The following is a 16,750-nucleotide window of genomic DNA, read 5'->3' on the forward strand; positions in this document are numbered from 1 at the left end:
GGTTGCACTTACATTCACAACTAGAATGCACATTAATTTCTGTTTGCACTGCCATTTCAGCTGTCAACAGCTATATGTGGGTTTTATGTGAAGGCAGTGAGACTTGGATTACACAGCAACAGCAAATAATGCTGGCTATAACAGTAACATATAAAATATTGCCAGAATATAACTGTATAGAAGTGGCCTGGTGGCTGAGGGTCAAAGCACTGGACTGGCATTGCTGGGATTCTGGTTTAAAAGTCAGGTTTCAGGTGCCTGTGATTCAACCAGGTTTTCAATTGCAGCAAGTTAAGGGTCTCAGCAGAGTCAGCAATGACTGACTACAAACACATTAAAAAAATTCAACAAATCTGACAAAATTCAAGCTCTAAGAATAAAAAAATGGTTTCAATGCCACCTAACGTTTCTTTGTAGTGTTCCTAGTGAATTGATGGACCCAAAGGATGGACGAAGCTCCCATCCCAGTGAGACCTCGAATATTCGTATTTTATTGATATTTACCAGACATCATGTTGAATATTTTTTAAAAGATTATTAATGTAGGGTCCTATTTAAGAAAGCTTGTAATTTCAGAACTGCCCCATCTTTGGATGTTTCTCGACCTGCATCTGCCATAGTGTGGATAAAATAGGTAATTTGATGGAATCTCATATAGTTTGGTGATATCTCCTTCTGCAGGCTGTTCTCTGCACTGCTCTGGATGATTCATGAAAGGAAATTTCTTTATCTCGTGACATGACGCCAAATGCACAAATGTAATACAATTTGGAAAATGGTGGAAGAAGAGTGTATTGCTTCGTCTGTACATAAAACATATTTTGAATCACAATAGAATAGTTAAACAAACCTGTTTTCCTAGGTTCCCACGTCTGTGCAAGCTGTATAGCTTCTTTATTCCAGCTAAAATAACATAACATGTTTTCATCAACAGAAATTAGTATTACAATGGCATGATAATAAAAAATGTATTTTATCAATGAAACGCTCAGCCTGAAGACTCTCTTCAAGAGCATCCCTCAGTGAGATGCCTAAGTAAAATGCTCTGTCAATTCTTTAAGAGATGTTTTTTTGTAAGTGGGATAAAATCGATAGCAAATCCACACATGAGAGGATGTAGTACTAAAATTCTATGCAGGTGGGTTCGCAAAACTAGTTTCTGTACTCTCATCCTCCCAATACCTGACAGCATAGGGGATTATAGAGTTTAACAAATCGACGTGATCCACAAACCATTACCGGGTTAAAAGGACACATTTACAAACACATTGCAAATCCCGCTGTGGCTGATTACAACATGATACATGCTCTGCCTGGCATCTTTGCAATTGTAAATGAGTGGAAACAAATAAGAGCCCTTTGTAGTATTTAAAAGCTCATAGAGCACTGCAAGCTGCACTGTTATTCGATGCTTTGTCAGCATGGAAGAGTAGACCAAAATACCCTCTATATAGGCTCTCTAGAGCTCCCTGTAGTGTAGGCCCTTCTGCTAGCAGTGACACGAGTAAGCAATTGCAGGGCTGCACCTATTACCTATGGCACTGAAAGTTTTTAGGCTTCAAATGTGCAGATTAAATGCCGACATGGTAGATGGCTAATGTTCTCGACAGAGAAGGGCAAGTGGCATGCATTGTTTACATGGGGGATAATTTTGCAAAGTGTAGGAAAGTTTGACTTTTATTGTATTGTTTTGCACTCTAAATCCATAAAACTTACAGCACAAAATGAAACGAGTTGACAGTTTCATCAAAGAGGATCACATCACAGTTCTGTCCCGGCCTGTTGTCCTTGGTTACAAAAGCTTTTGGCTCTGAAACCTGGTGACATGATAACGTATGTAAAAAAAAAACTGTCGATAACAATGCACTTATAACGAATGGTGGCACACATGACAAATGCATTTCAGCGGACCTTGTCTGAGGTTTTTTTCTGTAAGCCAACAATTTCAGCCCGCTTGTCTCTCTAGATTGTGCTATTATAATCTATGCCTTGAATGCATGTCTCAGTGTTTCTGATACGTTGTGAGAGCAATGCTACTACTGACCTCCAGACAGTGTCATCAATGTTGTCTGACTGTTTGAAGATATCTAGCGCACAGCACTATGCGCGTCCATACGCCATGATGTGTAAGTGTGGTAACATTTTACCAGTGATTACCAGGGCACATGTCGTATTCGATATTGAACAAAAAAAAACACATCATAGTACGTGCAATGGATAACTATGTTTACAGTAAAAAAAATGGTATCATAATTGGTACCTGAAAAGAGAATAACATAAATATAACAGGACCATACTTATATATATTTTTTATTATTTTATTGTTTGCCTTCAAAGTGACTTTACCGAAAGAACCAAGAATATAGGATCATACTCTTTGGTTTTTTTCGGTAAAGTCACGTAGGTAAAATAAAATAAAACAACTAAATTAAATCACGTTTCGGAGGCAACACAAGCTTCCATCTTCAGGTGGAACAGTCACAGCAGAATATCTGTGTCAAGTGGACAGCTCTGAGACAGCCGGGATTATATACAGGTTAAGGGGGGGGGGGGAGCCAAGAAGGGACGTGGGTGGGGGGGGGGCTGAGTTAAGCCGCCTTTTGTTATGCTGCAGGGGGTTCGGGGGGAGAGATACACGAGTACATGCAACCCACTGAAAGCAATGGAAATGGCTGTACAATTATAAGGCAGCTAACGTTTGACTTGATTTATAACATCTTTCCAATGGTTGCTAAATTTTAAACCATCCTCTCGGTTGAAGTTGTGTCTGTGTTTGTATATCTGGATGGCTTCATGGACAAATCTCTGGTAATAACCGGGAGGTTTGCAGAGAACTTTGGTATCAGAGAAGACAATGTCATGAGACAATGTCATCAAGTGCAATGAGTCTTCAATGTCATATATGTATTTGAATGCATCGCAGAATTCAATATGCAGATTGCCCGACTGAAGTATAATGAGTGTTCTCATTGTGTGGACATCTAACAGTTAGCCAAATGTGATAGATTTTACCCGCTGAAATCAATGGAAATGTGAAAATACATAAGCATTTGAATATCAAAAGGTTTGCACAGTGTGTCCTGGGTTTTTGTACGATTGAATGAGGCTATGTGAAATGCTAGCTGCTGTGTTTTTAATTGTTATTACGCCAAATGTGTGAGCAATACATAATCCATCAAACTATACACACCCACATATATGACCAGCAGCATGTATGTAAAATACACATATGGACTAGGGTATTTTCACTAAACCTACATGTGTTTGCCTGTGAACCCAGCAACTATATGGGAGGGAAGCTTTTTTCTCGTTAACATTCTTGATGATACTTAATTATTATTTTGTGTTACGTATTATGTAATTTGTGTCAAACTAGGACCTATTTCTTACAGAAATGGTCCATGCCCATAAACAACGGGCAATTCGCCAGCATAAATTTAAGCAAACCTGATTGCTGATGGACACTGAATGTTGAAACTGGTCCAGAGTTTGCTTTCAGATAGTCAAGTCTTGCATTAAGGGCAGGATAATTATTCATCCGAGCCTCAAAAAATGTCTTGTATTTGCCTGTTTGCAAATCAATCGTTAAAGCTAGACAACAAACTATGTAACATCATACCAATGAGGCTGTGTCCTGTAGATATGAAATGTTCAGTTACTGGTTTTGTGTGATCAGCAAAAAACCCAGGTCACCCTTGCAAAAAGAGGCAATGTTTAAATGGGTTTACAGTATTTCATTTCCTGGTTAAATCAAGGATACAAACACACAACTATTGGCAAAACCTCTCAGGTGTTCCCTGAATCTGTCTGCCGGCCTTCTCTGGGTTTCAGCAATGTGCATGGGCAGGGCATTTTCTGCATGAGGCGCAGTATGTACAGCACATTGGTCATAGAACATGAAAACTCACGATTTGTGTAGCTATTTTGTCTGTCAAGCCAATTTTTTGATGGATGTACAGCAATTTATGTGCAAAACTTAAACCCAGTCCACCACTACTTTTCACTTAATTTACAGAATTCCCTTAACTAGGAGGAGGTGGGTTAGTAATAGTATGGGGTTAGGATTTATCTAATCATGGCATTTTCATCTCTCATCATTTATCATTGCCATCATCATCATCATTTATCCATCATCATCATATATCATCCTCATCTGTCATCATTTATCACTCCATTAACCTTCATTGGCCATAATTATTATAATCACTGTCTCATCATTGTCACCATCACCTGCATACTCATCATGATCATTGCTTTCCTCTTTATCATTATCGTTGTTTTAATTCGTGCTTTTGTACACTTTGGGGGCAAACAGAACAACCCTCACGCATAAGCACATTATGCGCGTATGTGTTTGCATAGGTGCTCGTGAAGCAGAATTTGTCCCAACTGTCTGTGTAGGCTATACAGGGTATCTTTGTCTTTATGTGAGATGGACAGAATCTGATTGGTTGGCCAGGTCTGTTAGCGGGGCAAGCGTGTTGACGTCAATAAGCATGACTCCAAATCCTTCTCGACACTCCCCTTGGCTTAATGGGTTGGAGTAAAAAACTGCTCCACATTTTTTTACACAGTTCCTAATTGCAGGCCCAAATGCCCAAAGTTTTAAGCAGCCAGCAACAAACGGCACTATCAAAGTTGTAATAGGTAACATTTAACACGTTTCTGGAATTGAGAAAGAATATAAGAGCTTGGGAACAAAGTTGAACAGTAAGAGGAGAGAAAACAGAAAGACTTACAGTGTGGTGGTTGAACGAAGTGTGGATGAAGCAAAATACTTAGTCTGGTAGACCGAGTTCTCAATATGAATGAATGGGTCAATAAATAAACTTCACGTGAACATTGAGCAAAGTAGTAGCGATAGAAGAGTGATGAGGAAGCAACTGACCGCAACTGACTGGAGAGAATTTGTGAATGCCGGATCAATCAATCTAAATGTTTGTGATTGCGATTGTTAAAATGTATTGATGGAACCATCTCTCGCTGTAAACCTCAGTATTTCCTGATGGTGACCAGTTGGATAAAATTTTAAGATATTTCTTTCCTTTCAGTGGAAGTATATACAACACACTTTTATAATATTTACTAAACTATTATTTTATGTATAAGTTCACTGAAGCAGAAGCTTGATAATAGCCATGTCTAACATCTGCAGTTTCCAAAAATAAAATCTCGTTTTATTATCACAACTGCAATATTATAGCACTAAACACGTTCTGAATAAATTTATAAATGGTATTAAACAGAATATTGAGCAATGTATTCATTATATTTCTGTTTTAAATATAATTTTCTGCATCAGATCAATAAATGAAAAAATTACAAACACTATCTGCCATTACATGCTTCATGTCTATATGCAGATATTAATTCATCTGTCTTTTTACTCCTGGGTGTATAGATTTTTTTGAATGGAACCTAAATACATCCATTATAGCATTTTCCAGATGATTCGTATGTTGCCAGAACACCAGAAATGAAATGTTTTCTCTCTTGAAATAATACTTGAAGCCAAAAATATATTATTTTATATATATTTTTGTTTCCCTTCTACGTGACGTTACCGAAAGAACCAAGAATAATAAATTAGCAGTTACATTGGGGAAACGAAACGACATGTCTCGGACTGTGTTCGCGAACACAAGGCAGATTTGAAACACGGCAGAACCAATACCTCTGCCGTGGCTGATCACTGCTTGAACGCGGTGGGCTCACACGACATTGTCTTTTCCGAGATCAAGGTACTCTGCAAACCTTCGGGCTACCATCAAAGATTTGTTAATGAAGCCATCCAGATATATAAACACAGACATAACTTCAACCGAGAAGATGGGTACAAATTGAGCAATCATTGGAAGGACGTTTTTAACCAGGTAAAGACTTAACTGGTTGATGATGTTTCCATTTTACCTGCCATTGTCAGCAGTTATTTCCGACTCTCTGAGTTACATTACCTATTTACATTACCAAGTTAAATGTCTTTACATTATCGGCCTAAATGTCTCACTAATAAAGCCAACATTGCCCCTTTCCCTCGATGTGGCTGGTGGCTCTCGTTTTTTAGCAGACTATAACTGGCTGTGATGTTGTGTGTGTCTGTGTCTCTCTCTCTCTGTGTGTCTCTTTGTGTGTGTCTCTCGGTTTGTGTGTCTCTCTCTCTCTGTGTGTCACTTTGTGTGTGTGTCTCTCTGTGTGTAGGTGTGTCTTTCTGTGTCTCTCTCTATGGGTGTGTCCCTCTGTGTGTTTCTGTGTGTGTCTCTCTAGGTGTGTCTCTCTGTGTCTCTCTCTCTCTGTGTCTGTCTGTGTGTGTCTAGCTCTCCTTCCCTCGATGTGGTGTTGTCCCTCGTATGTTTCCCTCATTTTCTAACGAGCTGATGTCTCACGAGCACAGCCACCGCTGCGTTGGTTAGTTTACATTGACATGCTAATCTCTCACAATACAATGGCCACCTCCTCAGCTCTCGCATCAACCACAACCCTTCCCCCCCCCCCCATCTCGGTTCCCATCTTTGGATTTCCCACTCACTTAGGCACAATCTCTAGTCCCCACCATCTCGCCCGATGTGGCAACCCCCCTCTCTCCCCTAACAGCTCTATATATAAGGACTTGTTTCAGCAGCCTGTTTCTCCTACCTGAAGGCGATTGCTTGTGTGGTGATCGAAACGTCGTGATCTATTATTTTTTCTACCTACGTGACTTTACCGAAATAACCAAAGAGTAAGCATATAAAATGTGCATACAAATTCGATTCATCAAGGCAACATAACTAAATTTTTATTTAAAGCTTTCGTGACTGCAGGGATTCATATTCTTGGTTCTTTCGGTAAAGTCACGTAGAAGGGAAACAATATAATAATAAAAATATAAATCAATACAATTCTCACGACGTTTCGACTGCAACATAAGCAAACTAAGTCTAACGATTTATGTCTGGCCACAGGTGCTTCCAAATTTGGTAAGTAAATAAGAATGTATTTTTCCGAGATGTAATTACCATGGCCAATAAAAAAAGGTACATGTGTGGCTTTTATACAGAAAACAGCATGCGATGGCTCACTAGCTCTGACATTGCGATGCAACTCTTTCACGTCCAGTGAACGGTGTGATTTGATAACGCTCCATGGCATTACTGAGCCAAGGTCCGGTTTGCACCGCCAAACCCTTGCATTATGCCACTTCAGCAGCGACAATTAGGCTTAGTGGCTGAGCTATTGAATTTGCAGGTGGTGCAACTACATCAGAGTTCCACAGAACAGGGGGGCCCAGGCGGTGGCATAAAAAGAGTTGGGGAAATTGAAAATTGGACAGTGGAGGGCAATTACATTTTTTGTGGCAGGGTCCATACCAACCATGCTACGCCGCCCCCTTTAGCATCGGGGAATGGGCTGGAGGGGGGCTTAGCCCCCTGCTGAAGTCTCAGCCCCACTTCTAAAATTACAATAATCAAGTAAAAAAAATATCGGTACAATATTTAACACCATTGGTAGTTTTCCCTAATATACATAGGGTTTGAGAGCTAGAGCAGAATGCATGAAAGACAAAAGCAATTAATATCATTACTCATTCTGTTTAGCGTTCCACATTTGTTTAACATTGACTTTGTAATTTAAACATCGTCACGCCACAGAGCTGCACTCCGCCACTAAACTAGGCTGCGGTAAAACCCTAGACCGCCGGCTACTTACAGTCCTGACGCCAACGAGGATGTTGATGACTTCTCCTTGCAAGTTCTGGCCATTAGCGAGGATGTCAGAGAGTGTGTAGTAATCGTGGCTTTCCTTCGTGGGCAGGTGCAAGAGAGGCATCATACTCGAGCCTTCTTCTCCGGAGCACAAAGCCACAGCAGAGTGGTTTTCGCTGAGAGTCAGTTTGTAAGGGCTGAGGATTGTTTCGCACAGGAAAAATAAGATGCATGTGCTATAATTACATGGCATTCTTTTCAAAACGGCAACGACGTGACATCGTTGCTATTCAGGTGTCACACTGGTTTAAAAATATTTCAAGGAAAATGAGTACCAATTATTATTACAGTGGCAACTATTATTTTTAAATGTAATTGTAAAGTGTCAAAGAACAGGAGTCCATAATTAAACTGCTATAATAACAAAATGTTATTTTTACAGCAGGAAATCAGCTAACACTGATAAGCAGAGGCAAGGCTGTAATTAATATTTTTTAACAAATTATGCAACGACGTACAGATTATGCAATGCTGCCAATCGGTCCTATCTTATGTGTGAAGTTTTTAAAAACATATATAACATTTGCTTAGCATAGGCCAAAAGACCAAAAAACACCAAACGTCCAGCAACAAACTGCACTACTGAAGGTGCAATAGAGAAGAGTTTCTTCACTGTATTTCTTACATTGCACAAGGTTTATAAGAGATTGGGAAAATAAATCATGGGAGAGAATAGCAAAGGCGGGCATGTGTGGGGAAAGAAGCAAGAAGAGAAGTGATTTGACTTGCAATACAGTGAATTCTGATTTAAAGCTTTCGTGACTGCAGGGATTCATATTCTTGGTTCTTTCGGTAAAGACACGTTGAAGGGAAACAATAAAATATATATAAAATACAGTGGTTGAACATAGTCTGGACGAGATAGAAGTCGTGAGTCCTCAACGTGGCGCAGGAATCAATGAGTGAACTGTGACCCTGGTATTAGTGATAAAAGATTGATAAGGAGGTGAGTGACTGCCGGTGAGTGAGTGACTGGAACCAACCTGGTGAGTGCTGGTTCATCAATCAAGCCGACTGCTTTACGCTGAATTCCATCAAATGCAGCGAGATAGGAACTGGGTGCGCCACCCCATATATGTGATCCTTATGGTGGAACCCCAGGGTACCAAATAATACAAAATGGCCGAGGCATATAAATATTTTATTTCTGCGACACCATTTTTTCCAGGGGTGTACTTAACTCCGCGACTGGGGTACTAATCAATCCGAAATCAGCGCTACTCCGTGATGTCGAAACGCAGCGAGGACGCACCGTAGTGGTGTATCGTTTACAGCTCGTCGAGATGAGTCGATTGCCGCATCGCCGACCATCAACAGACTAAAAATTACTGCATCACGGACATTATGCAAGAGCCGGGGTACTATGCTACCCTGGGATACCACCATGAGGTTCAAATAACAAAAAATATTCCAACTTAGGCCAAATAATGTTTTTAATGGCAGCAGTCATTGAAATACACAATAAGGTAGCTTATGTAATGCCTGCTCATTAATATTTCACACACAGTACCTTGGAGTCCATGGCCTGAACTTCTCATCCTGTTCGATATCCTTGGTTCGGACAAGGGGATTCTGGACTTTCACTTCAGACAGAAACAAAAATAGCAATCGTTAAAGAATACACAAATCCAAAATACAAATAGGTATAATGTCATATACGTACTTAGGTTGTGTAACAGATTTCCAAATAGGTTTGAAGCTGTGTTAGTAAGAAAGAATGTTACATTGACTTTCAGGAACACTACTAAATCGCCTATAATGCCACAACAGTGACATATTAAAAGGTACACCGCAGTGATGTTCCCGGACTGTTCAAGCAATGAAACTTGATTTGAAGCTTTCGTGACTGCAGGAATTACTCTTTGGTTCTTTCGGTAAAGTCACGTAGAAATAAAAGTAATTAATTAATTGAATACGACGTTTCGATTGCAACACAAGCAATCGTCATCTCTCTCAAATTTAGTTATACCTGATGACGATTGCTTGTTTTGCAATCGAAACGTCGTATTCTATTATTTAATTTATGTTCAAGTAATGCTCTTGGAAACTCACTTGAAAATCATTTTTTCTTATGAACTTAGCTTTTTTCATCATAAAGAAAGCTTTGAATACGTGTCACAGTCCAGGTTACAAGCCTAGGTACATACATAAACAAAATAAAGAGCAATGTTTCTTTGAACTATATTTTCCTCTAATGCTTAAGGCACATTTAAAGTGTGCAAACTATTAGTCTCATGAAATTTAAACGTATGCTTTTTTTTTTTACAAAAGTTACTTACCAACTTCTCCAATCCTGAAGCTTCTTGAGAGGTTGTGAATGAATATATCGTCGCCCCAACATTCCACATTAATAAAATAGTTTGGGGAATCCCGCAAAACAAAATCAAAGGTGAATCGTTCTTTCTCAGGACCTGCAGACTCACGCAAATCAAAAAAGCTTGACGTGAGCACTGCGAGATTTGAACTATACGAGTAAATCATGTTTGTATTTTTTACCCCAGATTATATTCCAATTACGCTGCTATCGACGTCAGATGGAAATGTGTCCAGGGCATCACCGCGTGCTAGTAAACAGGCTCTGCAAGATGTTATCATGGAACTACTTTCAAGAGTCCCTTCAATCACTTTTTAGCCATGCTAGAGGTGCTGCATTTTATCACATACACTCATATTAATATAGTATAGAGATGTTCCTCGCATAGCAGCGTACTGCATGGGAGCCGAAGTGTAAATCGTAAATGATGGCAGTCAAATGGTGAAAGACAATGTGAATTCCTATTGCATCTAAATGTCACCGCATCTCAAGATGCTCTACAGAAAGTAGACATATTTATTTGTAGAAAGAATTTGGCAGTCATAGGCAGAGTAAAAAAGAAAGGTCTTGAATTCTAGATTTGAAGCTTTCGTGACTGCAAGGATCCATACTCCTTGGTTCTATTCGGTTTATTTTTTACCTACGTGACTTTACCGAATAGACCAAAGAGTAAAGGTCTTGAACTTGGACTTGAACATGTGCAGTAAGTTGACAGCACGAATGGCTGAGGAAATAACATGGTTAACAGTAGCCTTGTTACCAAAAAATGCTTATTTAAAATGATGACTTGAAAAAATACCAAATAAAATTAAACAAATGTAATATGATGGGGGTTTTTTGTGTATGTGCAGCCATTGCTGGCTAGGGTGTTACTATCAACTCACTACACGACAGAATCAAGTTTAATCATGGGTGGGTGAAATCCAGATGTGAATCCAGAATGTGGTGCCATCTCAACGCAGTTTCAGCCCACTGAGCCATTCTGCCACCTCCATGAGTACATTTGCAATAGTGATATTATGGTCATTGTGAAAAGTGTTGCAAATACTCAACTTTTTCGATTTTGAAATCCTTTTGGATCAGTTTTCCCAAGAATGACACCTATAATTGTCTAAGATGAAAACAGCACCATTATTTTAAGGATGACTGCATTCTGCACTGTTATACATATTTCAGTACACGTGAAAATGCAACACTGACATAAATACAATTGAAGTTTTCGTTATTCTTCGGGTTGTTGGCATTGCCTGGCAACACACATCATCATGGGTGACAATAGCCCATGCACACACAAACAAGTAATCACGATGATTTATGTAAGATAAAGTGATATAGCGTCATTACAGGTAGAACAGATACAAATGAATCCACGTACTACATTGCCATAACCTGGCAAACCAGGTGATTGTGACACTGACGCCCACGGGAAGGGAGGGAGTTTCACAAATGTTTGTGTTCCACCAACCCTCGCTGCCAAAGTGCTGGATTACACGCGTGTACCACCACTGCCAGACCAATACAGATATTGGTTTATGCAGTGAGGCTTCACTTGGTGTGTAAGCAGAGTTTGGGTATGTGAGGTAAAACCTTTGTTGATTCCCATATTAATAACATTTGCTCATGTGTGTGTTGGCCAACCTCTGGCAACTTTAGCCATACCAACTTTGCAATAGATCAGAATTAAATGTGTAAACCAAATTATATTATTGGGAATGTACATATCAGCCTAAATAACGTTTATATTTCTTAGAGGCATCTATGTACACTGGCATTCAGACAAATAATTTGAGAAAACCTTTGAATCCATAATACAGGTTTTTTTTTCTTCAAAATAATAAATTGGCCTAATATTGTGGAATAATAAGAATGTGTAAAGCACATGTCATCCAAAGATCCCAATGCTAACTTGCCAGGTGGCCCAGTTTGTAGAGTAAGCGGCTCATAATCAGAAGGTTGCGAGTTGGCTTTGCCCATCATCCTTCTTGGGTGGATAAAACAAGTACCACTTGGTTGGGATGTCAACAGTGGTTCTCCGATTGAGACTCGCCCCCGCTGTAGGATTGAGGAATTTCCACCACTGACTTCAGACTTAAACAGAGGATAAGCACCGCCTCAATACTAATTCACAGACCAGCTCTGCACATTGTACACGCCACACTGGCTGTTGTATCATTAAAACTCTGGAACTAACCGAATTACTCTATAAATCGTCCGTGATTGAAGATTGTCAAGAGCGCATCGGGTAAGTAATAAATAAATGCATTTTGGATATGAGAGTATGGATTTCCACATGAAATGAAAGTGCACGGGGCTTAGTTACCCTTCCAATCCACACCGTTCTCACACCGTCTCAATGTTCCAGCATACCCCCCCCCTCCATCCCATGATTTATAAACCCAAGGTCCTGACCATACCAACGCGTGCAGTGCCCAACAAACGTAAATTATAATAAACGCGCGAGCTTGCTTACAACATTCATTGCACCAGAGTGCAGTTCTTCAATGGCAGTCCTGCTTGAAGGTGTTGTTCTGTAAGTCATTGTGCTGTCCACCACCGCCAACCTCCACTTGCAGTAGAAGCAATCCTAACACCTGGTTCATTTGTAAGTGAATATCACAATTTGCTCGTCATTAATACAGCTCTAAAGAGGGCAACGTATATTGAATGCTGGACAACGCACTGCACCGTCATTACATACAGATGCAGGACCATATATGTTTCCCCTCTTTTGGTTAGACATTTCTTTTAGCGATTCTGTTGTTGGCAGTGGTGCGCAAATTAAAACAAAAACCGCAATACATGTCAATAACAGTGCCAGAAAAAATAGATGTATACCGTATGTAAAAATAGGAGACATTTCAAGCAATGGTCCTCATTAATAGTAGAGAAGTGCCATCGCCCGAAACGTCGGCTACCATGTTTATTATATACTTTACTATTTAGGGCAGTGTTACTACCAAATGTGGAGGGTTATTTTTTTGGTAATTCGTGCATTGAATTGCACTTATACAGTGGCCCCCTTTCGTCAATCGACTAGCGGACGAAGCGGTGTCTTACCCACGCTTTGCGAATCGCGCGAGGCCGCTTGACCATACTTCACCAGGCGGGCATACCTGTAAACCCATGCGATTCACTCCGTATTCTTTTACCACAGGGAAATTGAGTTTTCAGGTCCCATACGGCGTACGGCCGTTTGTCAATGCTGGCAAAACATTTCTTTGCGTCTATTTGCGTTGTGTTTCTTCTCCCTTGTGATGGGACTTTTGTTGGATGAACGTTGAGATTTATAAGGGGCACGGGGTGACCAATAATGTCTGAATTGGTGTGTAATAAGGTAGGGCGCTGATTAGGGTTTGACAGGCATGCTTTCGTCAATAGGCTACTGGACGAAGCGTCGCACGCACGCACGCACGCTTTGCTAATCGTGCGAACCATTTTGACCATACTTCACCACGCTGGTCCGGTGCGTGTTGAGCGCGGAGCACAGATGAGTACGTTACAACGCGCTGCCCACCACGTAGTGTAGCAGATGTGCAATTATTGGTGGTTGTTCGCCCGACCGAGCACCATCAAGGCACCGCCTTGCTTAGCTTTGTGAGATCTGGTGTGTTACGGCATCATTTGGTCATATAAATAAAATATACATCAATATAGTAAGCCTTCATTCTACATTTGAAGTATTCGTGGCTGCAAGGATCAATAATCTTTGGTTCTTTCGGTAAAGTCACGTAGGTTAAAAAAAAACTAGATAGAAGAAAACAAAAATGAAAACAACTAAATTTTTCATTTAAATAAAATAAAAATGAAAACAACTACATTTTTCATTTTTTGTTTTATTCAATTTAATTTTTACCTTGAGTGACTTTATCGAAAGAACCAAAGAGTATATAGTAAGCTTTATAGATTACAGAAAATGCACGTACCATATATTATTCGTATAGGCTACAGTTTATATATATATTATATCTAACTTATTGTGTATACACACAGATGCCATTCTTCACCACCAAGTGGGAATGACGGTGCTTGTGCCAGGCTAGGTGCACACGAATGCCACGTACTTACGGGTGAAAATAAAACACGTTTAAGAACGAGCTTCAGAAAAGTTACCTCAAAGTGCTGTCGAGACTTACGTTTAAATTCGGTTACGGTAGATGTACTGCCGTTGTGAGGTAAAAACATTAGCATTTAAAGTGATTTATCCAGCTGCATAAAACCCACGAAGGGAAACGTCCCTTTATATTTAGAAGTAAAAATGAGGAAACATTTTTTTAACGACCACCGTATTAAAATGCAGCAAGGTTTAAAGTACGCATTGTCTCCAATATCGTAAAGAATAGTTTTTAATATGCTCGATACTTACAACAGCCAATGGAATGCAGCAGCGTACTTGTATTTACAGCTTCATATACAAACACAGCTGTGAAAAAAATCTCGCCGTTTATTACTTACGACGTACACAACAGAGTCACGGTATGCAAACAATAATAATCACAAGATTCCTTCGTAAATATTTTGTTTAAATTGTTGTCAACCAAAGGAATGCACGGGTTAAACGCACGTCGTTGCCTTGGCGACAGCTCTCGTTTCCCGCCAAAATGAGACGTCACCACCGGTGACGTCACCGCCACTCATCAATCCGCCTCAATCACAATCCTTGATTTAAGACTGCGGGAGGAATCCGATGAGCTATGAAGCTCTTTAAAAAAATCTATAAGCTCACAGACATCTAGTATGATGGAGGGGGGGTGGGGGTGATCAGCAAGTTACGACAGCAAACAATACAAGAAGAGAACAAAACGATAGGAGTGCAAAAAAATATTAGATAACATGGTAATCAATTCCTTAAAAGTAAAGAACAACAAAGCAGTCCCAGACCCACAGCAAGATAACAAACAGCCCCTCAATAGTTGGAGGTTGCAGTGCAGACCAATCAAATTGCGAGAAATTTGCGGGAATCGTTCACATTTACAAGGAGCGCGCACGCTCCCCCCCTCAAAAATCGCGGGAAAAAAACAGCATCAGCAGTCCATTAATAGATACCATCGCGAGGATGATTAAGTTAGAAATCAATTAGAAATTACCATACCTGTCAACCCCTTATTATCAGTGCCATACCTTAGGAGCCGTCCATAAATGACGTCAAGCGATTTTGGACGATTTTTGACCCCCCCCCCCCCTCGTCATACGGCGTCATAAAAAGTCAGACCCCCCTCAAATATGACGTCACAAAGCTCTGCCTCCCCAAAATATATATAAAACATGCTTCAAATCGCTTTAAACTATTGTCATTGTAGTGCGTATCTAATGTGGCGATGCACTCTGATGTTGTAGGAGAAAACATTTATTAAAAGGTCTATTGAATTAAGTAGAACGTGTTGTCTATATTTATTTAAAGTTGCGCATTTTGATGTGACGTCACATTTCTCACCCCCCTCCCCACCCCCTCGTCACACATCGTCACAAATGTCTGACCCCCCCGCCCCCCCCCCAGGTGCGTGACGTCATTTATGGACGGCCCCTTATTACAGACTAATTCTGACCTTATTGGTCATCCCGTGCCCCTTATAAATCTCAAAGTTCATCCGACAAAGTCTCCATCACAAGGGAGAGAAACACAAATAGACAACAACAAAAAAAGTTACCCGTATCGAAACGGCCGTACGCCGTACGGAGCTGGAAACTCAATTTCCCTGTACAAGAATACGGGTAAACGGTATGGGTTGACATATATATAAACGACAGCGTTCTCCAGATTGTAAGATTGCTCAGGTTATAAAAGACGCGCCCACGAAAAACTGTGCCCAGCATTAGCCGGTGGTCAGTGCGCGCTGGTGAGCATAAATGTGGAAGCGCACAAGTACGGTACAACGATGGGTTTTTGCATTGCCTTCGACTGGAAACGACAAACAACAAAGTTACTTAGAGGCCGCTCTCCTAGCTTACTTTTACATGCTAATTTCTCGCATTAACATAGCCACTTCCGTGCCCTCGTTTAGGAGGCAACTCTCTTCCTATCTTTACAGTTACATGCTAATTTCTCGCATTAACATGCTAATTTCTCGCATTAACATAGCCACTTCCGTGCCCTCGTTTAGGAGGCAACTCTCCTCCTATCTTTACAGTTACATTATGATCACTGTTACATTGCATTTATGGCTTTATTTTGGTGATTTCTAAAAGTTTTTTGGTTTGGCCATGTTTTTGTTTATTGTAGTACGGAGTTAGACTGATGGCCTTAATCTAAGTTTTCTTGTTGTTGATGTTTGACTTGCATCCCACTGGTATTTTTGCACAGTGTTGGTGTACGGTGCTATTTCAGTAATATTTTGATGTTTTTTCCTGGATTTTGTGTTTGCACATGCACAAAGTCACTTTAAGATGTTTTCTTGTTCATGTTTTTATTTTTTGTTTGTTGCGGTTGCACCCGATTCAAGAGCCGAATGGCTCACAGGGCTATACCTAATAAATGAAACTATGAAAATGAAACTTTGAAACATGCTAATCTCTCACATTAACATCACTAGCCCCGCCCACTTCTTTATGACCCTTTGGCTACACCCATTTCAAACCTTTTCAAAACAGTCTGCCTCAGCAGCAGACCATCGCTTTCCCACCTGATGATGGACGCTTGTGTGTTGCGCCTGAAACGTCGTGATTTATTTTATTTTCCACCTACGTAGACTTTACCGAA

General features: G+C 40.2%; 1 protein-coding gene across 2 annotated transcripts in view; it reads right to left on the reverse strand.

The window, feature by feature from the left end:
* MEIOB (meiosis specific with OB-fold) overlaps positions 1 to 15,443 on the reverse strand; it is a 38,409-nt gene extending 22,966 nt beyond the window's left edge. Inside the window, exons 1-8 of one of the 2 annotated variants that reach the window (XM_076072416.1) lie at positions 14,420 to 15,443; positions 12,527 to 12,647; positions 11,110 to 11,167; positions 10,022 to 10,153; positions 9,253 to 9,325; positions 7,687 to 7,879; positions 1,717 to 1,817; positions 851 to 903 (exon numbers count right to left, since the gene is read on the reverse strand). In XM_076072416.1, coding sequence (XP_075928531.1) covers positions 851 to 903; positions 1,717 to 1,817; positions 7,687 to 7,879; positions 9,253 to 9,325; positions 10,022 to 10,153; positions 11,110 to 11,167; positions 12,527 to 12,595 — 679 coding nt within the window. In that variant the 5' untranslated portion in view covers positions 12,596 to 12,647; positions 14,420 to 15,443. The remainder of the gene's footprint in view (positions 1 to 850; positions 904 to 1,716; positions 1,818 to 7,686; positions 7,880 to 9,252; positions 9,326 to 10,021; positions 10,154 to 11,109; positions 11,168 to 12,526; positions 12,648 to 14,419) is intronic. The other variant, XM_076072417.1, reaches the window with a different exon arrangement.
* Between the last annotated feature and the right edge of the window lie 1,307 nt (positions 15,444 to 16,750).

Source organism: Petromyzon marinus, chromosome 37, assembly GCF_048934315.1.
Source record: "Petromyzon marinus isolate PM22_M1 ecotype Great Lakes invasive population chromosome 37, UKy_Petmar_22M1.pri1.0, whole genome shotgun sequence".
NCBI lineage: Eukaryota > Metazoa > Chordata > Hyperoartia > Petromyzontiformes > Petromyzontidae > Petromyzon > Petromyzon marinus.